General features: G+C 44.7%; 1 protein-coding gene, 2 non-coding genes and 1 pseudogene across 3 annotated transcripts; all 4 read right to left on the bottom strand.

Moving 5' to 3' along the window:
- Positions 1-212: 212 nt before the first annotated feature.
- Positions 213-26,569, bottom strand: SLC3A2 (solute carrier family 3 member 2). Its single transcript, XM_063093399.1, has 10 exons — positions 26,296-26,569; positions 6,049-6,480; positions 5,526-5,699; positions 4,753-4,847; positions 3,087-3,155; positions 2,863-2,921; positions 2,535-2,715; positions 2,279-2,422; positions 846-929; positions 213-728 (listed from the first exon to the last, which is right to left on the bottom strand). Exons 1-10 carry the CDS (start codon positions 26,402-26,404, stop codon positions 366-368), a joined length of 1,710 nt encoding a protein of 569 aa, XP_062949469.1. The 5' UTR covers positions 26,405-26,569; the 3' UTR covers positions 213-365.
- Positions 13,043-13,238, bottom strand: LOC134377492 (U2 spliceosomal RNA). The gene has a single exon (XR_010023529.1). It is a non-coding gene; the product is annotated as a U2 spliceosomal RNA (small nuclear RNA).
- On the bottom strand, positions 15,964-16,153 carry LOC134377495 (U2 spliceosomal RNA). The gene has a single exon (XR_010023531.1). It is a non-coding gene; the product is annotated as a U2 spliceosomal RNA (small nuclear RNA).
- On the bottom strand, positions 21,709-21,994 carry LOC134377494 (U2 spliceosomal RNA; annotated as a pseudogene).
- Positions 26,570-26,658: the final 89 nt, after the last annotated feature.

Raw genomic sequence — 26,658 nt, 5'->3', positions numbered from 1 at the left:
GTGGATGCTGGTCCCAGCCCTGACACCTCCTTGCTGTTGACCTTGGAAGGCCCCTTCTTCTCTACGCTTTGGTACCTGAATGAATAATGAAAGGGCAGGAGCAGACATATGGAACTCTCTGGCCAAGATCACTGTGGAGCAGGTCTGGAGGGTAGTGGGGGAGAAATTTCTGCTGTGACAGAGGGGCAGAGGGAAGACAAGACCTTACCAGGCAGGAGTGACTTTTATTTGAAGGTAAAAAACACCCTATTTGGAGGTTCATCTATAATCTGTGACAGTTTTAAAAAAATAAAGAAAAAGGAAAAAAGGGAAAAACCAAAAGCCAAAGGACCTGGGGAGGGGAGGGAAAGGGTAGTGGGTACTGGTCAAGCCACGTAGGGGAAGCGGAGCAACAGCCCCTCATGAGGTTCCAGGCTCAGGTGTTCCAGCTCAAGAGAGGAGCCCTCTTCACGGCCTGGCTGGGTGCTGAGCAGGAGGTCAGCACTGGCTGGCAGGCTGGCGCTGGCAGGCAGGTTGGAGGCCCTCAGTCCAGCTGAAAGGCGCACATCCCTGAAGTTGAGCACTACCAGGAAACGCTCATTCTGGTCCCAGTGGCGGATGTAGGAGAAGAGGCCCGGTGCGGAGGAGAGAGCATGGAAGTCCCCATGCAGCAGGGAGCGCTCCTTACCCCGCTGTTCACTCAATCTCCGGAACAGGGAAAGGAGGGAGCCAGGGTCTCCACTCTGGCCCTGAGAAAGATGAAGACACAGCAGGCGAAGGTGAGGCGGTCCCCTGGGAATGGACTTCTACAAGCCACCTGCCCACCCTCTGCTGCCAAGCAGGTCCTGCCCACCTAAAACCCTTACCTTCACAGTCATGTTGGCACTTATGAGCCCCGAGGTGTTGGAGAAGATGAATTCATCCCACAGCATGATCGGGGCCTCTTCAGGCTGAAGAGCAGAGAAAATAGGACTTGAAAAAGGACTGGGCCCACTCTCCCTCATCCCTCCTCCCAGTCCCACCCTCACGGATGCACAGCCTACCCCACCCGTGCCTGGCTAACTAATACTGGACAAGCTAGGCAGGCTCCTACCTCAAGGTCCCTGCACACCTACCGTTCCCATAGCCTAGAAGGCTCCCAGACAGCTACGAGCTAGCTCGCACTTCCCTCAGGTCTCCGCTCTGTTATCTCACTGTGTCTTCTGTGGCCAATCTATACAAAATATATCTCCATCCCCTATTCTCTAGGCCCCTTACCCCGCTTTTTTTTGCATAGCACTTACCAGCACCTGACATCTTTATTATACACGGGGTCTTCAAAAGTTCATGGAAAGATTCGCATTATCTTTTTTTTTTTTTTTTCTTGGTGGCTGGCCAGTAGACAGTCAAGGCGATCTGAACCCTTGACCTTGGTGTTAAAACACCATGCTCTAAAAAGCTGAGCTAACCAGCCAGTCCTGCATTATCTTTTAACTCTTTTTTTCCACAAAATTGAGGTACCCTTGATATCTAATTTGACCACCTCCAACTCTTTTGTACACTGCTATATCCTTGTTGTGTAGAACACAGGAGTTATTCAATAAAAATCTACAAACATGGTGCTGGTAATACCAAGGTCAAGGGTTCGAATCCCCACACTGGCCAGCTGCCCAAACAATAATCAATCAATTAACTAATTAGTTAAATCTATAAACAAATGAATGACTGTTCTATAAATATCAGTTTGGGCATCAACCCCAACCCTGTGGCTAAAGCTAATGAATGCCGTCATGGCAGTACCCCTGTCACAGGGCTAACTGCCATGTTCTTCTCTGCTTATTCATCTGGCTCCCTCACTAAACCATGAGCTCCTGCAGTGCACAGAGCCTGGCACAGAGTACCTCCTGTCCAATGAATGAACGAGTGGTGCCTATCACATTGAACATCTACCAGGTAGCAGGCATTGCCATTAAAAATATACCCACATTTAAGGGTGGGCCCATGGCTCACTTGGGAGAGCGTGGTGCTGACAACACCAAGTCAAGGGATATTTATTATATTGGGACGAAAAACACACACACACACACACACAAGCCTAACCACCCTTTAAAAAACGCAGTATCACAGAAGAGATGACCAAGATTCACAGGGGTAAAATAACTTGCCCAAGGCCACCCAGCTACTGACTAAGTGACTAACTAGGAGTTATACAGAGTTTCACCCCAAGGCTCATGTCTGTCTGCCACCATCCAACGAACCATCATGATATGATGGATGAACACAGTCTCCCCCACTGTGCTAGGCAGATAGCAAGCAGTACCTGTCCAGGAAGGGAAGCTGCTTTCAGGCCAATCTCATCCCCATAACTGAAAACTGGGGTACCCGGCAGGGTGAAAAACAGCATCTGGTAGAGTCGGAGGAGTTGAGTTGGCACGAAGGAAGTCAGGAGGCCCGCCTGAGACAACTGCAGGGACAGACACACTGCTAAGCCCCATAGCCCACCTTTGCCTCCATCTCCCAACAACCCTTTTCTCCAAAAGGCTCCCTGCCCCTGCTCCCACCAGCAAGGTACTCACACTCCAGCTGCACCAGTGACTGTCAGTGGCATTCAAATACTGGGTGACTAGTAATTTTGTATGCTCCCCAATGAAACTGGTGTTTGACAGGTATGAGCTAGTCAATAGCAGGTCCTTGGTGGATTCAAGTAGACTCAGGATCTGCTGAAGGTTGGAGGAGTTAGTCCCTGCAATCAAGAGCCTGCACAGGGCAGAATAGGAGTCAAGGTTGGTACAAGAAAGGAAGAATGGAGGTGAAGAAAGTTCTGTGGACTAAGAACACCCCCCACCCTCCCCACTTTATTAAGGCCAATGGAGTTGAGTCAGGGTAGGGGGTTCTGACACCCACTTATGTTCACTGAAGCTCTTGGTGATATTCTGCCACTCAGCCAAAAATGAGACTGTATCCTAGAAGGTAAAAAGCAGAATCAAAAAAGAGGGAACGTCATTGTCTATAGGTTCCAAGAATTTGAGAGAAGAAAAAAAAAAAAAAAAGAGGGAACATTTCCAGTCCCTGGCTGAGTCCCTCTATTCTCACCCAAGCTTTGCCTCTCACATGGAAAGGGAACTCACCGTCAGATTCTCCACATCCCGAACCTGGAACCCATCCACTCCAGCCTGCAGCCAAAAACTCAGAGCATCCTACAGTGGGTAAAAGAACGGAGGGAAAGATATCAATGCTCAGGGGAAAAGGATCAGAAAATTCCAGCCCACACTAAACCTCGCCCACCATGCACTTCCCCATGTCACTTGCCTTGCCTGGTTGTCACTTTCCCACCTCTATTACAAAGGCTTAGCTCCTCTCCAGCTCTAACTTCCCATTGATTCTCTTAGTGCTATGGCATTTTACTTCTCTATTACCGCTCCTGGCAAATCACAAAGCTTCACCTTTGACAACTATGGAAAAGGCCCAAGAGAAAAAGTGTGTCCGTAAACATAACTTCATTTAACACTTGGCACTTGGAATGCTAATACAAGTGTATCTATTTTAGAGATGAGAAACAGACTAAGAGAAGCAAGGAGACATGTCCAAGGTCATAATCAGTGAGCAGCAGAGACAGGACCTAAAATGCCTGTCAAGGCAAGTATATTGCTCCTCTCCTAGTTTCCTGAGCCCTGGGGAGGGTGTGAGTACAAGAACTGGTCAGAGCAAGGCCGAGGATGAAAGACTGAAATTCAAAGCACAGCTCCAGGGCAGTGTAGACAAAGATTTGAAAAGAGGCCAGCTCTGCAGAACAGGCCCAGGCCAGAAGCCCTGGCATTCATCTGGCACATAACATGGAACCGCACCCCCACAACCCCTTTTCTTCTCTTTCTCTGTTCCATGTGCTCTCTCCTCTGGTCTCCATTTTCACCTGAGGCTACTACCCCTCATACCATACCATCTGAAAACATTCTCTTATCAGTAACTTTTAAAGGATCTCCTCGTAATTGGCAAGAACTGAACTGGATAATCCCAGGGGTCCAACCCAAATGCTGAGAGTCCAGAATTCTACTTCAGAATCACAGCTGCCAGCAAATTGTCAGGATCTGCCTCCATTTTTGTTTTACCCATTCTGAACTGGTCAGTTTCCTAGAAGCCAGGCATCAGGAGCTGGAGTGACATTTAACGCCCTACTCCCAGCCTGCTAGGTATAGAGTTTGAGCCTATACCTTCAGAGACGGCACATTAGAGGAGTAAGACTACTTGGGACTTCAAATCTTGGGCACTTGAAGCCCCTCTGAACCTTAACTTCCTTATTTACAGATTAGGGACAATAATGGATACCTTGTATGGTTATACAAAGAACTAGAAAACACCTATAAAATACTTGGCCTAGTCCCAGACACATAGGAAGATCCCCATGCTTACAATTTCAGACTGGGCTCCACTCCAAACATATCAAACAAGAACTGAGAAATCAGTCAGGACAGGATTCCCATAAAGAAAGGGCTTCCTTCCTCTCTCACAAGGAAGAAAAATCAAACTTCCAGACTGACACCTGAGAAATTCCCTTCCTGGCACTGTCCTATCCTCAGAGTCCAGGAAACAAGAAAAATGAGTGGTTAGAAAAGGAACAAGAAAAAACAGGGGTGTGCTACTGGCCTATCCTTCTGGCTGTGGGATGTGTTCCTCCTTTCGGGGAGGCTAGGTTAGGTTTGCAGGGCTTGAGCCAGGCTAGATTTACAGGACTTGCTGTGAAAGGACCAACAACCCCAGCATCTGGCTCCCACCTGCCATCAGCTCCCACACACTCACCTTCATCTTGGTGGCCACAGTGTCAACCTGAGTGGAGTGGAACCATGAGTTCTGACCCCGGTAGTTGGGAGTAAGGTCCAAAACGACTTGGATGCCTTAAACAGCAGATTAGAGGCAATTGTGAGAAAGACTTTGGGGTAAGAGGAAACTGAGGAAATCACAAACATTGTCAAGCATTTCAACAAATGTTAAGCATTTCCCATGTATTACTTGGTGCAAAAGCTTGGATTTGAACCCTGGCAAACTCATTCCACTGAAAGAGACGTGAGCAAGGAGGGAACTTAAGATCTTGCAAGGCCAAGATAGTATAGTAAAGAAGGCCAAGTTGTGGGGCCCTGGGCTCCCCGCCCCCAAAGTGAACCCTTTTAAACAGGTTTCTAAAAAAAAAGTAAAAAATTAAAAATAAAAAAAATTAAACAGGTTTCTATACTGAGTTGTAAGACATTTTTGGCATTGTTTTCCAAAAGGATCCACTGTTTTTTAAGTTTAAAAACCACTGATTTAGTAAAAGCCTACACTTTGCAAATAAGGACACTAAAGCCCAAAAGTTAAATGACCTGCTCAGGATTGCACAGCCAAGTAGAAAGCCCCTGAACCACTTGACAAATCCATTTTAGGCGGAAGCCTGACAAACATCCCCTGTACCAGTTAGGAGCAAACCAGACAAACTCTGAGTCGGTTAGGAGTAAACCAGACAAAAATCCTATCCTGCTTTTCCTCTGGTCAGACCAAACCCTTTATAGCTGCTTCCTGGGGAACCCCAAGACACCCACTCTTTTTCTTGGCAGACTGCAGGAGACTGTCAAAATCCTCTTTGGAACCAAGAGTGGGGTCGATCTGTATCAAGTTGGTCCTGGCGACATCATCCTTCTGGTTCTGGTGAATTGGGCCCAGCACAAGGCCCTTCACCTTCAGAGTGCTCAGGTAATCCAGATGCCCCTTCAGACCTGAAATGGAGGGGCTGGATTAACAGGTAAGAGGCCCCTGACCTCCCTATTTTCCCCCTCTCCCCGGCCCTAGGTGGGTGAGGAGGTTGTGAGGCTGACGTAAGGAGCCTTGCACGTTACTTCAGAAACCGGTTGCAACTGGCTCCTGGCGCCGCGGGGGTAGGGAGGATGCTGAGTCAGCCACCCTCGTGAGAGAGTCGGGGGCGGGTCGGGTTTCTTCAAAGAAAGGAGGAAGGGACTGTGTGCCCAGGAGCGGTCACTCCAAGTGGGGTGGAGAACCTTCGGGTGGGGGTCGGTGCAGGGGACCGGATTAACGCAGGGGCGCGGGGAGGGTGTGCGCCGTACTTACCAGCCAGGCCGCGGGCGTCGCGGCCCTGGAAGGCCTGCAGGTCGCCGATGCGGTAGAGGGCGCCCTTGTGCCACCACCTCTGTACTGGCAGCTCGCGACAGCGCGGCGCCCGCACGATGATGACCACGGCGCCGGCCAGCATGCCGAGCCAGCCGAGCCAGAAGAGCAGCAGCAGGGCCCAGCGGGTGCGCACCCAGCCGGGGCTGCCCGCCACCTTCAGCAGCTCCTCCTTGGACAGGCCCGTGAATTTGGCCGCGGCCTCCGCCTCCGCCTCGTCCTCGGCCACCTTGATCTTCACCAGACCGTTCTTCTCGGCGCCGGCCGCCACCACCAAAGCCGCCCCCGACGCCGCGTTCATCGGCTGCTTCTCGGGTTCTAGCTCGTTCAGCTCCACCTCCTTCATGTCGACCTCGGTGTCCTGGATCATGGTGACTGCAGAATCAGCGACAAGACGCAGCCTCTGGTGAGGGGGTGGCTCGGCCCCTGCCCGCTCCTGAGACTCCGCGCGCAGCTTCCGTTACTGCCTTTGCTGCGAGCGCGGCGCAGCCTCTGGGTAGTGGCCGCGGAGCCCCGCCCCGGCCCGCTCCGGCCCGCCCCTTAAAGTGGAACCTCGGGGATTGCTGTTTCTGGGACCGCTGGCGTGGGCGGTGCAGGGAAATAATCGCAACACGCCTCCAACCCGTGCACGGTCTGATTTCTCGTCTCGAACCTGTCTACCCCTAAGGGTCCTTCGAGCAGGACGCTGGGGGCGGGATGGCTAACACAGAGCCACCTTTAGGTGGACAAGTCTGTACTTTGTCCCGCCCCCATCCGAGGCCCTTTGTCTGGACTTCAGCCTCCAACGTCCCCAAAAGGCAAGACTGAGACCCTTCTTCGCCCACCCCGCAGGCTGGTGACTACCCGGGACACAGTCCTCCATTTGCCCCTGGCCCACGGCTCAAGCCACCTTCCCAACTTCGCGGCCACTTGACTCTCAAAGCCACCCAGACCCAGTTTCTGCCTTTTCCGCCACCAGGCTTTGTCTCTCTAGGACTTGGCATTTAGACCTCCCCTTACGCGCACGGCTTACTCGCACTCTTTCAAGACTTATCTTGAGTTTCTTTCTTTCAATTAATTCCTCATGCAGCAACTATTTATTGAGCACCCACTACTGCACACTTTGCTTCATTAACTTTATTTAATTAACTCTAATCCAGTCTTCTCTATGATGTTTTAAGACGAATGTTTGGACAGGAGAGTTGAGGATGGCACCCTCCTTACCCTACCCCACCCCCAGTTGCTGGCGCCAGGATGTTGAGCAGCTAGGAATCAGACATCCAGAAGAGACTGGGGCTGCAGCAAACATTCCAGAGCTGGGCCTCAGGCATCCACCTTTTTCCTAGAACAGACCCTTCCCCACCTTGCATGGCCCCCCACAGATTATCCCAAATTCCTCCAGGTGCCAGGGTGCCCCATCACTTCACTATGCTAGGCTTTGGAGGCAGCTGACACTGCAGAGGCTTTGAAGACCTCCCTCCACGGAAGTCCTTGGATAAAGAATAAGTGGGGCAGAGACAAGTTCACAGCAGGGACTACCAGACATCAACACTATGAGGTGCCAACACTCTCAGGAACTTCTTGTTCCAGCTGGGTTATTTTCAGAGAGGAGCTGAAGGAAATAGGTTCTTTCTCCCTTTCCCACTTAGGCTGGAAGCCAGGATTGCTGTGTATTTGGTAGAAAACAGAAGCCAAGATCTGAAGTAATAGCTAGCAAAAGGGGGTGTGAAAAGACTCATCCTCTGCCATTCTTCTTTTGCACCTATCCACATCCCCACCCTAAGAAAGCTAGAACCATCTCTTAGGAGGAGGCAGACAAGTAGGCAGAGATTGGGGTTCATACCAGTGCTCAAAGATGATAATAGGTCCAAGGTACCCTGGGCATGCCAGATAAGAAGTGCCAGCCAGGAACTTTATCCCCAGCATGAAAGCTCCAGGTTGAGAAATGTGAGGTCAGAAACTCTCCTTGAGATGGTTCAACATAATACCCCCTAGAAACATAGTATCTCCTCATAGCACCCCATGGCTCCAGATGGCTGAAGCCAATTCCTTCTGCATGCCATAAAGAAGCTAACCATTTACCACCCCAATCTTTTTTTGGGGGGGAGGGGTGCAGGCAGCTGATAGGTACAGCAATCCAAACCCATGACCTCGGTGTTATAAGACTGAACTCTAACCAAGTGAGCTAACCAGCCAGCCCTAACTTTTTTTTTTTTTTTACCTCCCCAGTGTTATCACCCACCACATTTTCCACAGGCTCTACCCTTCAGCCACATCAGCCTTCAAACACCTGCTATTCTCACAACACAGCAGGCTTTTTTGGGCCCCTGCATCTTGTACATGCCATTCCTCTGCTGTTTGCCCTTCCTTTTCTGCTGTTCTACCTTATAAACTCCTATTCATTCAAGACCAAGCTCAAGTGACAGCTTTTCTCGACTCCCCAGGCAGAATTACTTTCCCTCCACTGTGCATCATCTCATGTCCCATTTCTTTATTTTATTTCCTTGTCTGGATGTCTGTTTGCCCTTGAAGAAAAGTGGCAGGGTCTTGTGCTATTCGTCAATGAACCTCCCTGCTCATAGATAACATATACTTCATAAGTGTTTAGTAAATGAGTGGATAAACTGTATCAATCAAACCCAAATATTCTGCTTCTTAAAACAACTCAAGAAAAGTAACATGTGAAGATAAAGAGATAAAAATGAAAAGGAAGGGCCAGCCCGTGGCTCACTTGGGAGAGTGTGGTGCTGATAACACCAAGGCTGCGGGTTCAGATCCCTATATAGGGATGGCCGATTCGCTCACCTGGCAGAGCATGGTGCTGACAACACCAAGTCAAGTAAGATCCCCTTACCGGTCATCTTTATATAGGGGGAAAAAAATGAAAAGGAATTTCAACAACACTGTATCAAGATGAAGCTGTTTGTGCAGGAAAACAAGCCAAGGCTTGTAATTGTTCAACCAAAAGAAAACAAAGTAATAAATCTAGAAGATGGAGGAAAGGAAAACAAAAGACTGTAGAGAAAAGACTAGAGAAAGAGATCTGAGGTGGCTAGAGATCTTCAGATGCTATAATGTGTGTTGATTGTAAGAAAATAATCTAAGTGATTCATTTTCAGAAATGATTTATCTGAGGGTGTTTTATTGAGTTGGTAATTAGGTGCTAGCTCCTTTTTTCCCTTAATTCCCTGGTGTTTCTTCCTTCACAGGGCTTTAGCGGGCCTTTTTCGTTGGCTTGTCCTGAGCCCCCAGACAAAGGAATTCCTTGCAAGAGGGTAATTAATCTTAGGCATTGTTGGGGAAGATTGTGTACTCCATAGTACTCAGCCAATGAGGAAGTGGGGGGAGGGACTTGCACACTAGGGAATAAATTGCTTGATGTAACCATTTCTGGCGTGCCTGCCCTTCAGACACCCGATCTTGCAAGACTACCATTAAAGTCCTGCTTCACTGTACTTCATGTCTCCATGTCCATCCTTTGGCTTTGGACAGGTGAGGGCATTTTTCACACTGATAAATATAAAACTTAATACTGGAGTGCTTCAAAAAGTTCATGGGGGGCTGGCCAAGGTTAGCTCAGTTGGTTAGAGCATGGTTTTATAAAACCAGGGTCAGGGGTTCAGATCCCCTTACCAACCAACGGCCAAAATGAATAAATAAATAAAGTACAAAATATAAACACCAGAGAAATAATGAATTTATGGGGGAGATGTAGAAGTACTTTTAACATATTACCTTGGATTGATTATATCAGCCATTCAACTGATCAGAGACAGAATATTTGACCTCATCAAAAAGACTAAGCAGCAATAAGAGACCTTAAAATGATCACTGAGGCTCTCCAACACCAGCTGCTTCTGCACTCATGGTCATACAGTATGGGTGGGCATCCTCATTTTCCCCATTCCCCATCCCCCCTAAAACTCTGTCATCACACTCTTTGGAAGAGAGTCACTAAGCACAGCCCACACTCAAGAAGTGTAGAGTTAAGCTCTGCCTCCCTCAGAGGAAAGTATCTACATAAATTATGTGGAATTTTTCTGTATGGGATTTTTGTCTCTTCTCAATTTATTTACCCATTCATTGGGGCTAGCTGGTTAGCTCAGTTGGTTGGAGTGCATGGTGTTATAACAGAAAGGTCAAAGGTTCGGATCCCCGTTCTGGCCACCTCTCCCACCTCCGGCCCAAAAAAAGAAAAAAGAATATTTATTGTATACCATAAATATTGGGTTAGAATCCAATACTATATTATTTGTTTTGTTGCTCAAATTGTTCTGCTTTAGGTATTGTGAGCTCTTTCAGGTTGGCTCCTCTTCCTTTTGATACACCCCCCCCCCCACTTTTTTAAATTACTTCTTTACTTCCTGGGATTACAAAATACTCCAGGATCATCTTGTATAACTGTTAAGACCCCAGCCTTAGAATCAGCCATTTCTGGGCCGGCCCATGGCTCACTCGGGAGAGTGCGGTGCTGATAACACCAAGGCCACGGGTTCGGATCCCATATACGGATGGCCGGTTCGCTCACTGGCTGAGTGTGGTGCTGACAACACCAAGTCAAGGGTTAAGATCCCCTTACCGGTCATCTTTTAAAAAAAAAAAAAAAAAAAAGAATCAGCCATTTCTCCACAGAGCCCTGGCTCTTCTATTGGACAACGCTATTAAAAATCAAGATATGGGCATTCAGGAATCTTTTTATGAACAAAAGTTATGAATCAAAAATGTATCAGTCTCTTGCACATCTTATTAGATTTATTTCTAGGGACTAAAGAGTTTCCAAAACTATTATAAATGGTATTTTCTCTTTAATTATGTTTTCTAGTGCAATGGACATTTATACATTAAATGTTCTATCCAACTACCTTGTTAAACTCTTCTAATATTTCTAAAAATTTGTCTGTAGACTTTCTGGGGGGGGGAGTCCTATGTAAATGATCATGTTATCTACAATTAATGACAGCCTTATTTTGTCCTTTTCAAATCATAATCTTCTAATTTATTTTTTTATCTTATTGCACCGGATGCTTGCTTTTCTCAACATGCTCTCAATCCCTTCAAGAGCCCATTTACTCTCAAATCTACTAAAATGGCCCTGAAACTAAGTGCTCAACCCCAATTGCTTATCTTCAGTTAGTTCTATATTTCTTTTTTTTTCTTTTTGTCTTTTTTTTTTTTTTTTTTTTTTTGTCTTTTTTCGTGACCGGCAAGGGGATCACAACCCTTGGCTTGGCGTTGCCCGCACCGCGCTCAGCCAGTGAGCGCACCAGCCAGCCCTATACAGGATCCGAACCTGCGCAGCGGGAGCGCTGGCGCGCTCCCAGCGCCGCACTCTCCCGAGTGCGCCACGCGGTTGGCCCTTAGTTCTGTATTTCTAATTATCCAAAATTCATCTTGTCATCTTGCCATCCCTATACATACCGTATTACACCCCCTTTAGCCTCCCCTCCTCAGTCCCTACTCAAATATTACAGTACAGCTACGGACAGCTTCAATCTTCCTGTTTTCTAGGCCAGAAGCACTTGGGCAATTTTCCTGGGTCTTACCTCTCCCTATCCTGCATTCCCGCTGCTAGATCCGGTATAAACCCTGTAACCTCGCTAATATAATTACAACATCACAACTTAAAGAAAAGCAGAAATTACCACTGCTTGCTACCATACGATTCTCTAAACCAGCTGGAACTGGTTCCCAGTCTCCACCCAGACTAAAAATGTTCCAGTTCTTGCTCCTGCATTCAGGATTTCTTTCTTTCTTTTTTTTTTTTTTTAAAGATGACCGGTAAGGGGATCTTAACCCTTGACTTTGTGTTGTCAGCACCACGCTCTCCCAAGTGAGCCATGGGCTGGCCTTGCATTCAGGATTTCTTATCCTGTCTAATACTCGTAAAATAGGCAGATAGCAAATATATCAATTCCCAAACAATACATGTTAGAGCTACCAAATATTCTTGAATACCAGAAATATAACTGAATTATCACTTGCCTATATTTTGCTAGAACTTCTATACCACCCACATCTCCTGGTTCTCCTTCAATCATCCTCTATACTACGGCCTGTGATTACCGCTACCACCCTCTTGAAATCTTTCAATTGATGTCCTCTGTTTTTATAGATTTAACATGATCAACAAGATCCTGAGAGATGTTATCCACCCAGATATTTCAAACATTTTTCCCATTCACAATTCCACTTTGCACTCCCAACACAATGGCCTCTTTTAATTCCTTCAAAATATCCCTCAGGTTATAGGGTCCTCTGTTATTCCCTCTCTGAATTACTTTTTTCCCACCCTCAAAAGCACCTCCACCTTGCCCCACTTTAGTTAACGCCTATTCATCCTTGAAATAAAGGGTAAAGCATCACTCCCTTCCAGGAAGCTTTCCCTCACCACCTCCCCAAACTAGACCATTCCTTTCCTTCAGAGTATTGATCTCTGTTTCTAATTATATGATTCAGAGTGATTATTACTCTAAAGTCTCTTTCCCTCCAAAGATTGCAAACTCTATAAAAGCAGTAACTGAGTCTGTTTTGGATTATCATTGGGTCCCTAAAGACTACTTAGTAGGGAGCTTTACACATTGTGTCACATGTGGTTACATGTTTCTTCAATGAATAAATGAACCAATGTATCAACCTTTGTTACTCTCAATGATCCCCTAGCAAAGAGAACACAGAACTGTATTCAGAAATGGAAATGAAACTCAGGAAAGCCCCTTCCCCCAGCTCTTTTTCTTATGTTAAGTTGTAAGCAGAGAATACAAAACCATATGTTTGGGATATGGAACAACTAGTGATTGATAGTAAACACTAAAAAGAGAAACTACAGGAATATTCAAAAATAGCTCAACTTAAAGAGCATTCAAACATGACTGAGGCAAATGAAAACAAAACATTAAAAGAGAAAAATTCCATAGAATAAATCACTCTTACTTTACAAAAGAGGAAAGTATTCCTAGAAGGGGAGTACACTATTCCTGGAAGTACAGCAATACCAGATTTATACATGGAATGGATAAAGCAAGCTTCTGATCCATCTCCCTGTTCCAAAACCCAATTTAATAAATACATGGTCCTCAGGTAAGAGGACATATCACGTATTAAACTGGTAAGAACAGATACTATGCTTGATCTTAGCCAAAAGGCCAAGAAGCAATAACCTATAATTAGCCATTCTGCCAAGCCTTACATTTCCCTGTAATATTCATGGTCATATAAACCGTGCTCCCAAGCACTTTTGATACTCACAGACATCTAAAATCATTAATGGTTAGCAGAATTATATATTAAGAGTTTTTCAACAATACAATCCTAAAGACACATGAGAAGGTGGGATCTTAGATTTCATTAGGTGCTTCTTGAACATGAGAAAGTCTCCCCTCCCTCGCTGCAACAACTCAGTATTTTAATAAGCTCACCCACATCTGTCCCTCTTCCCACCTACTCTCCCTTTTGGGTCATTTACAGCAAAATCTTATGGCTTCCAAATAGGGAAGCAGACAATTGACTAATTTTTAATTTTCTTTGTATTCAATAAGGTGAAAGGGGAGTATAAAATATTGGCAGGTAGACATTTAGGGGCAAGGTATGGAGTACTAGAAACTGAATTTGAAAAACCACTCTGCAACTAAATATGTGGTTAATTTTAATGGTTGGACTATAAACTAAAGACAAAAAAAGTTTTTAAGTGAACTCAAGAAGGGAAACTCCCTTTTCTATTATTATAACAGTAATGGAAAGCTAGCTAGGTGTAACCAATCTAAGAAAACTCTTCCCTGAACTAACAAACAAACCCACAACTAATAGAATCAGGACTAAAGAATTACAACTGTTACATGATTACCAAAGCCCTATTTTCACAAGCTACTTTATAACTATTTTAAGTCTCCCAATATCATCTGGTCCCAGAGGTTCTATAATCCTATGCCTTCACAGCAGATTCTTCTTAGAGACCTTTGGCTGACAAGGAGAAACTGCACTCGAAACTGGAAATGCTATTTAAGAAAATGTAGACATTTAGAGAAACATTATGAAACAGCAGAATCTAGATTATGGTTATCATTCTTCCACTAAAGAATAAGTAATCTCAAACGTATGTTTGTACTATTAAAGGTGTTGACTATAAAGAAAATTAAAACACAAAAAGTTTAAGAGAAACTGATCTTAGTGTAAGTTTTGGAAAGAGGATTCCCTTTTTAAATTAGAAAGTATTAGAATTGAGTTACCATATGGCAAGTTTCTTTAAAATAGTAATATCAGTAATTTACAAAATACATATATACCAGGGGAGGGGGGTATGGGTGGCTAGTATATGTAATTAACAACAGATTTTGAAAAAAGAGAGAGATCTAAATGTTTTTCTCAGGGCCGGCCCGTGGCTCACTCGGGAGAGTGCGGTGCTGATAACACCAAGGCCAAAGGTTCAGATCCCTATATATAGGGATGACCAGTTAGCTCACTGGGTGAGGATGGTGCTGACAACACCAAGTCAAGGGTTAGGATCCCCTTACCAGTCATCTTTAATAAATAAATAAATAAATAAATAAAATGTTTTCCTCTACTTATAGAAAATAAAAGTCTATACAAAAAAAATCAAAGCAAATCTACAAATTATTAGAATAAAAGAGTTTATGGGGAGGGAGAGGGGAGTCGGGGAGAGATTGGGTAAGGGTCATAAAGAATAATTACAATTTGTAGGGCCGGCCTGTGGCTAACTCGGGAGAGTGTGGGGCTGATAACACCAAGTCAAGGGTTAAGATCCCCTTACCGGTCATCTTTAAAAAAAAAAAAAAGAATAATTACAATTTGTAATAATGAATATGCTAATAATATTGATTTGATCATTACATGCTGTACACAGGTGATGGTAGTCAATGTTGTACCCCCAAAATATGTATAATCAATTATGCTTCGATAAAAAAATAAAAATAAAAGAGTTTGTGCTGGCTGGTAGAGTGTAGTGCTGATAACACCAAGGTCAAGGGTTCAGATCTCCATACCTGCCAGATGCCAGAAATAAAACGAAATTAAAAAATAAATAAAATAAAATAAAATTAGATCACTACTTCATACCAAACACAAAAATATATCCCAATTGATTAAATAATCTAAACATGAAAAGTCTCCAAGGTCAAGGGTTTGGGTCCCCATGCTGGCCAGCCACCAAAAATTAAAATAAATAAATAAATTTAAAAAGCAAATATTTTAAATTTTTAGAAGAAAATAAGAATATCCTCCTCCTGACCATACCAGCCAACTGCCAAAGAGAAACAGAAAAAATTGGATACGCGAAAGAATGGCCAGTGAACACTTCAAAGATCACATAACCTCATCAGTAATCAGAAGAATGCAAATTAAAATCACAACAAAATATAATTTCATGTCCACCAGATTAGCAATATTAAAACATTTGACTACACCAAGTGATGATAAGGATATGAAACTGCGTAAGTGGTAACATTAATTGATTGGTACAACCACTCTAGGAGAGCAATTTGCAACAGCCTATTAAATTGAAAAAACTCAGCTATTACCCAGCAACTTCAGTCCTAGATCCATACCCTGGAGAAACTCTCACACATGTGCACAAAGGAAGAATATACAAAAGATTTCACTGTGGGATTGATTAAAGTAATAAAAATTTAGAAATCTGAAAATGTGTCTATCACTAGGGGACAAAATAATTTTTAAAAAACTTCTAATAGAATACTATAAATGACTAAATCTTAAAGAAATAGTACATAAAAGATAGGCAAAACATGTCAAAAACATAATATTAAAGGAAGAAGAGAAATAGCAGGTTCACCTTAAATTTTTTCCAGAAACCAAAAGACACAGTGGAAGGCAACATTCTGCATTTTGACTGACATCTACCCCCAAAGGAAGAACCACCCCAGTCACAGAAGAACTGTGATACCACGTTGATTTGTGGAATGGATGAGCAAGCTTTTACTCAATCTCCTTGTTCCAAAAATCCACTTGATAAGGTGTTCTCAGGTAGAGAACTAATGAGATGTTAAGTGATAAGAACAGATACTATTCTTGATCATAGGCCAAAAACCAAAGAAATGACCTACAATTAACATCTCCATCAGGACTTGCTTCCTAAACTTTCTTCACAAAAGGCCACAAAGGCAGCCTTAAAGCTGGTCCTTATAAAACCTCACATCTTGTACCAGCCAGCCACACACACACACACACACACACACACACACACACACACATACTCTCTCACACACACACACACACACACACACATACTCTCACACACACACACACACACACACACACTCACACACACACACACACACACACACACACACACACACAATCCCATATCTTCAAGTTTCCCAACCTAATCCTTCCCTGGAACAGTGTCCCTATGGCATCTTCCTCCACAGTTCAGAAAATAATGAAATTCTGTTCTCAAACTGGATTTTTCCTTCTAGAGGTTAATGTCCTACTTCCAGCTCCCAGCACATCCTTTCTCCTCTATTAATCAAGGCAGTGCCTCTTGCTGCCTGCAGGGGACAGAGCTACCCGCTGAGCAAAATGGGTAGACACCGCTTCTGTCTTCTAGAAGACATCACTGTTAGAGAAAGCTGTCTATAGTTCAAAAGAATTTCCTCTAACAACCTCTTCAGGAGCTTACTTCATAGCAATTACTGAATTACAGTGGAATGCCTTGTTCTACATGATGGGGATAAAATAATAACTTATACAGACAAGATTTCTGACCTTAGGGAATTTATGAGAAAAGGGGTCAAGTACAGCAAGGGAGGGAATGGAGTGGTATTGAAACTGGACATGGGAACTGGGCCTTTTCGGTTCTGTCAGTAGAAACAGACTTTAACCTAAGAGTAAAGGAGGAGCGCAAAGAATGGGCTGAGCTAAGAGAGACTTCATCTGATTTTTCATTTAGAAAGATCGCTCTGGCTACTAAGCGGAGAATGGATTAGAAGCAGATAAAATCAGAGCCAGTGAACAAGGTTAGGAATCTGTGGCAGAAACCCAGGGATGAGTGGCTTGAAATAGGGTACCGAGAAAGAGAAAAGCAGATCCTCACATCCAGGAGCTGGCTAGTACTGTCAGTGACGCCTTTTGGCTGCTAGGGGCTGGCCTGGCACTCACAGTTAGGCCTTGGTATTCTCATGTTGAACACAAACAATTTCACAGAACATTAACATGAGACGAGGCCACTCTGTGACCATGATGGCTCAAGACAAACATAGGACCATTCCGTACTCATGTCTCAGCACATACCAAAACGTGAACATTGTACAAACTACAAAAATGACCAAACATCTCCCTGTCCTCGTTAATATGAGTGAGGGCTGCTTCTTTACCAATTACAGCTTTAGCCTCATTTTAGTCTTCCCTCCTTCTAGACAAGATTTTTTAAGATATCCAATAATAGAATGGGGGCTGGCCAGATAGCTCAGTTGGTTAGAGTGCATTACTATAACACCAAGGTCAAGGATTTAGATCCCCATACCGGTAGCCACCGGAAAAATAAAAAATAAAAATAAAAGAGGCTGGCTGGTTAGCTCACCTGGGAGAGCATGGTGTTGAGAACACCAAGGTCCAGGGTTCGGATCCCCATACCAGCCAGACACCAAAAACAAACTAACTAAATAAATAAATAATAGAGAAATAATAATAGAATGAACTCACTTCCTGAAAACATCCAATATGGAGCAGAGCCCTGCTTCCTTAAACTCTCCCCAAAATCACCTAACACTAGCACAAATCCTATAATAATTTCTTTTTCTTTTTTTTTTTTTTCCTAAAAGATGACCAGTAAGGGGATCTTAACCCTTGACTTGGTGCTGTCAGCACCACGCTCACACAATGAGCTAACCGGCCATCCCTATATGCAATACGAACCCACAGCCTCGGTGTTATCAGCACCACACTGTCCCAAGTGAGCCACGGGCTGTCCCTATAATAATTTATTTTTAATGCCCTCGTACAACATGGCAGCAGTGAGGATAATGGCCACATTTTTTGGCTCAGACAGTTGGGTAAAAGACGGCACCGTGAAGGAACAATATTGTGGAGAAAGATGATGAATTCAGTTTTGGACAAGTTGACATGTGACATTTATGGGCCATCCTAGTAAAGATATCTGGCAGGCAGTTAGATACAAGTGTCTGCAGCTCAGGAGATCCTAGGTTGAGCAGAAGTTTGGAAGGTGGCAGGATATATGGGGTAAATGAAGCCATGATGATGAGTAATTTGGCCTAGGTAGAACACAGTGAGTGAGAAAACAAATGTACCCAGTACAGAACTCTCAGGAATGTGTAAGGAATAGATAAGATAGCGAAAATGGTCAAGAAGTAAGAGGAAATCTAGGAAAGCGCCGTGTCCCAGAAACCAAAGATAGAGAGCACTTCAGGACATAGAAGCAGGTCAATAGTGCCAAATGCGCGGTGCAAAGGGGGGGGGGGGGGGGAATAGTGTCAAATGCTATTGAGAGGTCAAGAAATATGAAAAGTATCTTTTGGGATTGAGTGAATAAGAGGTCACTAGTGGCCTTGGTGAAAGCAGTATCAGTGGAGCGATAGGTACAGGAGCTAGAGTGCAATGGGTTAAGGAGAGAATGAAAGGTGAGGAAGTCACCAGGGTAGGGTAGGAGCAGTTTCAGAGACTTCTACTTTGTCTTTCTCACTATAATAGCTCTTTTTCCTATGTCAAAAGCCCAATGTTACTCCAACTCCAAGTATATCAATCCCATTAAACACTTGGGGACTGGGGAAATAAATACTGGATAAGAATTCATGACTTGGAAGAACTTTCTGGGCACCCAGAACTTAATACCCTAGCAAGAACCCCAGTGGACAGGGCAAAATCACTGCTATGGTGGCCCTTAGAAGGCTGGAGAAAGTAATGGCCCATGCTGAGTGAAGTAGATATGCCTGAGTTGTCCTAGTAGATGGTTGAAGAAGGAATAAAGAGGCTGAAGAAAGCGGGCATGCTGGGATGGATATATTATGTGAGGCCAGAGAATTGTGTCCCAAGAAAAGGCCCACAGGACACAATGTTTATCAAGGCCATCAGCAATGCACTAAGAGGGGCATCAGCACCACTTAGAAGTTCAGTGGTGGCTCCTCTGCAGTCCAGAGTCAATGATAGGAGAAGCAGTCACAGAGCTGAGCTATTTAAGATACACAGGGATGATACTACCACCTTCCACCGAGGCTTAACCACCAGAAGCCAGAATGTTGTAACTACCATAAAACTGGCAATGTTGGAGAAGTAGCCATGGGAGATTGTCCCACAGAGTGTGGCTATAAGAGAGCACAGCATCCCTAGGGTAAAAAAATGTGGGTAGTCAACAAGGACACTGCTGCATGTCTACAACCAGAAAGAAGCAAGAATGGAGAAGCAGGAGGGTGAGGGTGATTGCTACAATAAACAGTCAAAATCCTTTGCTTAGTTCCTGGATCTGAGCCGATTTTCATATCTAGAACTCAATTACTGAAAAGGTGACCAAATCCCTAGGGAAGGATCCTAAAACTGTAATGATGCCCCTAGTTCTTCCCTAAAGGGAACACATCATCTACTTAGAAAACAGGACATTGGGAAAAGTCCAGACATTTTGAGGATTTTGGACACAGGTTCTAAGTTGACATTGAGACCTGGAGACTCAAAGCATCATCATGACCTCCCATTAGAGTAGGGACTTACAGGTGCCAGGTAATAAATGAAGTCCTAGCAAAAGTTTAGCTCATAGTAAGTCTGCTTGTCTGTGGATCCATCAGCAGTCATTTCCTCAGTCTCCAAGTGTTCCCTGAAATTGATATACTTAGGAGTCGGAGTAACCACCATATTGGATCCTTGGCCTAAGAGATAAGAGCTATCATCGTGGGAAAGACAAAGCAGAAATCTCTGAAACTCTTCCCCTCCTTCAGCCATGACAGTAAATCAAAAGCAGTACCATATCCAGGGAAGGACAGAGATCAGTGCCACCATTAAAGACAAAGGGATGCACAGGTGGTAGTGCCTATCACATCCACATCTAGAAACTTGGCTCCAGCCTACATACTGGGTGACAGAGTAAGCTTCCAACTCTGAGTGGGACTCAGAGCAGGAAAGGGTTCTGCAGCAGATCCAGGCAGCAGTGCACGCAGCCCTGCCACTTAGGTTACACAATCCAGCAGACCCTATGGAGTTGGAAGTATTGGTAGCAATGAAAAGATGCAGTGTGGGGCTGGTGGGTTAGCTCACTTGGTTAAAGTATGCTGCTGATAACACCAAGCACCAAGGTCAAGGGTTTGGAACCCTGCCCCAGCCAGCTGGAAAAAAAAAAAAAAAAGAAAAAGAAAAAAGATGCAGTGTGGAACTTATAGCAAGCCCCTCTAGGAAAAGCACAATGCAGAACAAGGCCAAGCGGTCCACAGCAGAGAATTACATGCCTTTTGAGGAACAACTCCTGAGGTGGTACTGGAATGACTGAGTATGAAGCACCAAGTGACTATGCATCCAGACCTGCCCCATTTTTGTTTTTGCTTTTTTAGAACTGCCCCATTGAGTTGGATTCTGTCAGACCTATCAACTCATAAAGTCAGACAGACCTGGCAGCAGTCATTCATAAGATGGAAATGGTGCATCCAGGATGAAGCTGAAGCAGAACCAGAAAACATGAGTAAATTGCATGAGCAGGTAGTCCAGACCCATGTATTACCCACCACAGTGGTAAAGGCACCCCTTCCCCATACAAAAAGCACCTATGGTTGCATGGGGCGTCTTGCATAACCTGCTAAAGGAGGAAGTAAAAGACTGAGTTTGTGGATAGCAGCTGAAAATGGGTAAGTCATAGACAGTCATATTCGGAAGCTGTCTTGAAAGACAGCAGATAGACTGTCGATTGGTTAGAGCCCAGTGTTACAACACCAAGGTCAAGGGTTAGGATCCCTGTACCACCACCCCAAAACAAAAAAGAAAGAAAAAGAAAGACATTAGATAAAGATGTTTCGGTGTCGGGAGGGGAAGACACCAGAGAGGAAAGATCTTAGAGCAATGCACCTGCTGATCTACTTTGCATGGAAGGAGAAATAGCCAAAGATGAGATTATGCAGATTCTAGAGCAGTGGCCAATGGCCTGGCCCTCTGATCAGAGGCATGGAAGGAAAAAGACTCCGAGGTCAAGGACAATGAGGCCTGAGGTACAGAGATGTTGAAGGACACATGGGAATGTGGAGAAAGTGTGATGATTTCTGCACCATGTGTTTACATCCACCAAAAAACAGCCACCTTGAAAGTACTGAGCAACCAAGGAAACAAACTGTTTTGGCCGGTTTCTACTACCTCTTATAAGTCCATAACCAAAAAAAAATTTTTTTTTAAAGATGGCCGGTAAGGGGATCTTAACCCTTGACTTGGTGTTGTCAGCACCATGCTCACCCAGTGAGCCAACCAGCCATCCCTATATGGGATCCGAACCCGGGGCCTTGGTGTTATCAGCACCACACTCTCCCGAGTGAGCCACGGGCCAGCCCTATAACCAAATATTTTACTAATTAACCAAGTTGCCACAATTTATTATGCTCATCTCTCTAAAGAAGACATAACTCCACCAAAGTTACAGCTAACAAATCTCTATCTAACAACTAAATATCCCCAGAGGGGTGGTCCATTCCTGGAAGTACTGCAATACCAGGTTGTTGGGTGGAACAGGTGGAGCAAGCTCCTGTTCCATCTCCTTCTTTCAAAAACCAATTTAAGGGCTGGCTAGTTGACTCAGTTGGTTAGAGCAAGGTGTTATTACACAAAGGTCAAGGGTTCAGATCCCCAAACCAGCCAGCTGCAAAACAACAAAAAACAATTAATATAGAGGACATATCAGATATTAAACTGATAAGAACTTATATGAGTACTACACTTGATCTTAGCCAAAAGGCAGAGAAGCGATACTACCAGTATCAACTTCACCTCAGGCCTTCCAGTCCCAAGTGCCCATAAACACAAAGTGTAAGCCTATCCTTTACATTCTCCAACATCCTCATCTTCCCAGAGACAAAGCTAAACCTTCCCTGGAGACCACCTCAGTGTCACACTCCTCCACAAACCCAGGCAATTCTATTATCAAACTGGGCCTTTTCTTCACTGAAGTTACTGTCTTGTCTCCCAGCTCCCAGCCAAGCCCTGGATATTTGCATATTCCCCTCCTTGGGTTAATCCAGGCAGTGCCTCTTGCTGCCAGGTGGGGGCAGGATTGTTCCTTGAGCAAACACTCTCCAGACTTCTTTAAGAGCTTGCTCATTTCATAACACAGGACAGTTAACAAATTGGGGCTGGAAAAAGATCATGCAAAAATTTATAGACATAAAGTAATAAATGAATATTGAGTCCTATTTGTGTCTTAATCTCTGCTAGGCAATAGGAAATAGAATGATGATTTACCCAAATAGGATCTGACTTCAGGGAGTTTACCTTGGGTCGAGAGGGCTGGATCAGGTTTCAGAAAAGAGTGGTGGTAAAGAAACTAGCAAGGGAAGCAAGGCTTCTTAATGACTATATTGATCAATTTGGATTGTAGCCTAAAGACAATGGAGGGGCACTGAATGATCACGAGCTGAGAAAAGAAACTTGACCAGTCTTCAATGTAGAGAATGGACTAGAAGGGAAGAAAATAGAGCCAGAGAGACAGACTGAGTCTGTTGTAAAAACCTAAGCGTGAATCAACTGAATTAGGGTAGCAGCAGTGGGGTGCTTGGACAATTGGATAAAATAGGAGGAACACGTTGAATCCAGTTTTAGATAAGATGAGTTGAGATGTTTGTAGGTTATCCAAGTGATGATGTGCATCCAGAAAGCAATTGGATGTACAGCCCTGAAGCTCAGAAGAAAGATCCTGGGTTGGAGTTACAGGCATATTGGTGGTCATTAAAACCTTGTGAATGGATAAGGTGGCACAGGCAGAGTGAGAAAAAGATGAGCCTAAGACACAACTGGAGGAACATCAATATTTAAGGAATGGCCAGAAGATGTACTTCAAAGGATTACTAAGAATTTGTCAGAATATAAGAACACTAGGAGAGGGCAATGTCCTAGAAACTGTGGGAAGAGAGTATTTCAAGAAATATGAGATGGTCAGATCCCTGTATCAGCCAACTGCCAAAAAAAAAGAAAGAAAAAGAAATATGAAACAAAAGGGTAAAGTGCTGGGCCGGCCCGTGGCTCACTCGGGAGAGTGTGGTGCTGATAACACCAAGGTCACAGGTTCGGATCCCATATAGGGGATGGCCGGTTAGCTCACTGGGTGAGCGTGGTGCTGACAACACCAAGTCAAGGGTTAGCATCCCCTTACCTGTCATCCTTTAAAAAAAAAAAAAAGGGTAAAGTGCTGATGAGAGATAAAGTAGGATAAGCACTGAAAAGTATTTTTTGGATTTAATAAAAGACCTTGGTGATACTAGTTTTGGTGGAGTAGTGGGGCAGTAGATTGTAATGAGCCAGGAGGGACTGAGAAAGAAGTGGACAACATTGTTTAAACTAGTGCTTCTCAAACTTTAATGTGCATAGAAATTCACCTGGGGATCTTGTTAAAAAGCAAATTCTAATTCAGCTGGTCCATGGAGGGACCTGAGGTTATACATTTCTTCCAGGCTGTCAAGTGATACAGATGTAGACAGTTATTTTTTTTTCTTTTCTTTTTTATAAAAGATGACTGGAAAGGGAATCTTAACTCTTGACTTCGTGGTGCCCCATGCTCTCCCAAGTGAGCCAAACAGCCATCCCTATATAGGGATCCGAACCCATGGCCTTGGTGTTATCAGCACCACACTCTCCCAAGTGAGCCACAGGCCGGCCCTAAACAGTTCTTTAGAAGTTTAAAAATGGTTCGAGCCCTGTACTGGCGAACTGCAAAAAAAAAAAAAAAAGATTAAAAACATTTGCTGGAAAGAGGAGTCAAGATATAATATTAGCTAGAGGGAGGCATGGTGTTATAATAGGGTGAGCATACTAAAAGCTCCAACTCTGGAATCAGACTTCTTGAGTTTAACTTCTGACTTAGGGTTGGCTAATTAGCTCAGTTGGTTAGAAAGCAGGCTTACAACACTAAGGTCGTGGATTCGGATCCCCATACTGGCTAGCTGACAAAATAAATCAGTTCTGACTCAGTATTTATTGAATGAATAAGTGAATGGACCAATGAAAGGCGGTGTTTCCCAAGGGGTTGTTCCTCTTTGTTTTGTTTTGTTTTGGGGGGGAGGTTGGCAGCTGGCCAGTATGGCAATCCGAACCCTTGACCTTGGTGGTATCAGCACCATGTTCTACAACTGAGCTAACCAGCCAACCCATCCAAGGGGTTGTTAAAGTATAATTTTTTTTTTTTTTAAGATGACCGGTAAGGGGATCTTAACCCTTGGCTTGGTGTTGTCAGCACCACACTCTCCCAAGTGAGCCAACCGGCCATCCCTATATAGGGATCCAAACCCGTGGCCTTGGTGTTATCAGCACCACACTATCCCAAGTGAGCCACGGGCTGGCCCCTATCTGGGCCATTTTCTACGCAACTTGTTTTTTTGTTACAACTTTTCAATCATGTACTATTTAATGCACATCTTAATTACCCCTAACAAGATCAAAAACTTCAGGTCAGAGTGTTTTATCTCCTTTCTCCCCATATGTTGTATCGTGCACTGAACAAGCACTTAATAGTTACTGAATAAATGAATTTATTCCAGTACATAAAAACTTTGTTCAAACTGGAATTCTCTCAGTATTTGTGTACAGTGCCACTTATTATGTCCCTGCAGCATGCATGGGAACAATGCAACTCCCCCACGGGAGTGAAAATTGGTTCTTAGGGGATGAGAAATCTGATATTAAAAAGGTTTCTGGCTTTCCAAAGGGCCATAATACATATACAGATATACAGTATATCTGTGGTATCAAATTTTCATGGGGGGATTAGGGGGAAACAAATATCTCTTTGTTGTTGTTATTGTTGGCTGGTACAGGGATCAAACCCCAGACCTTCGCGCTATCAGCACCATGCTTTAACCAACTGAGCTAACCAGCCAGCTTTAGAATGGGTCTTTTATTTTATTTATTTATTTATTTTTTAAAAGATGACGGGTAAGGGGATCTTAACCCTTGACTTGGTGTTGTCAGCACCACGCTCACCCAGTGAGCTAACCGGCCATCCCTATATGGGATCTGAACCCGTGGCCTTGGTGTTATCAGCACCACACTCTCCCGAGTGAGCCACAGGCCGGCCCCTAGAATGGGTCTTTTAGAATGGTCTTTTTTAGATTAGGTGGGGTGACAATTAAAAAAAAGATTGAGAAATAGTGCCCAAAGTTTATTCCATTTTTTCCCGGTGTATTTGCTTGCTCCCAACTACCTTGAGAACAGAACTGTGTGATGTAAAAGCAGTAAGGCATAGTGTTAGCAGTGCAGGCTCTGGAATCAGACTGCCTGGATTTGCACACCTTGGCTCTGATATTTTTTAGCTGGATAACTCAGCAAGTTACTTAAGCTCTCTAGGTCTCAGGTTCCTTATATACAGCATTACCTTAACACGTTCCTCCTAGGATTGTTGTGTTATTAAGTGAGGTCAAACAGAAGAGCACATAGGCTGGCCCGTGGCTCACTCGGGAGAGTGCGGTGCTGATAACACCAAGGCCACGGGTTCGGATCCCATATAGGGATGGCCGGTTGGCTCGATGGCTGAGCGTGGTGCTGACAACACCAAGCCAAAGGTTGAGATCCCCTTACGGGTCATCTTTAAAAAAAAACAACAAAAAAAACAGAAGAGTACATAGTAAGAGCTTAATGTCTTCAAAGCATGCTTGTACACTTAGGTGTTCACCACAAACGACTGACGAACTAATGCTGGGTGGACTCAATAACAACACAGGCTATAGCTGACTGCAGCCACCTCGACAATCAGGCAGCTCTGCGGGGGCTCTTTACATAATGTCCCCCATCTAGAAAATAGGGGTTGTAATCCCACCTACCTTGGGATTTGGAGGATTAAAGTAACCAATTCATACAGTGCTCCGTAAATATGTTAGCTAATGTTAGTCCCAATACAGGCCAAGCTCCTAACGAAATCGGACCGGAATGCAAGACACAGGTGGCCAGCCAGGAAAAATCAGACCTTATCTCATGAATCAAGTGCAGCTCTTACGACCTGGCTTACTCTCCAGATATGGCTCCATGCAAGGGCCCTCCACTTGAGCTCAGCCCGGGGTCCAGTACCTGAGTCGCCCGCTGCGCTGTGACTCTGGACACCGGGCCCCGGATGTGCACTGGGCGACTGGCGCGGCACCGACATGACGCCTGTCGAGGGTTCAGGTTTGGGATCCATGGAGGCGGATCCTGCATATGGGTTTAGGGTGTGTGGGGGCGGGGGGGCTCAGGGCAAGGTGTGGAGATAAGCGGCCGTGACAGTGACGGACAGTGAGTCCAGGATCGGCGCGAAGCCGGGGCTTCCGGGCTCCTGTCACACGCGGAGCCGTAGAGAGCAGCCAAGCCGCAGTGCGGGCTGAGCGCTCGAGCGCGCCCATAGGGCGCATGCGCGACGTTTTCGCGCAAGTTCAGGGGGCGCGTACTTTCCTCTAC

The sequence above is a fragment of the Cynocephalus volans genome, chromosome 4, assembly GCF_027409185.1.
Source record: "Cynocephalus volans isolate mCynVol1 chromosome 4, mCynVol1.pri, whole genome shotgun sequence".
Taxonomy (NCBI): domain Eukaryota; kingdom Metazoa; phylum Chordata; class Mammalia; order Dermoptera; family Cynocephalidae; genus Cynocephalus; species Cynocephalus volans.
This window is presented reverse-complemented; position numbering and strand designations above follow the sequence as displayed.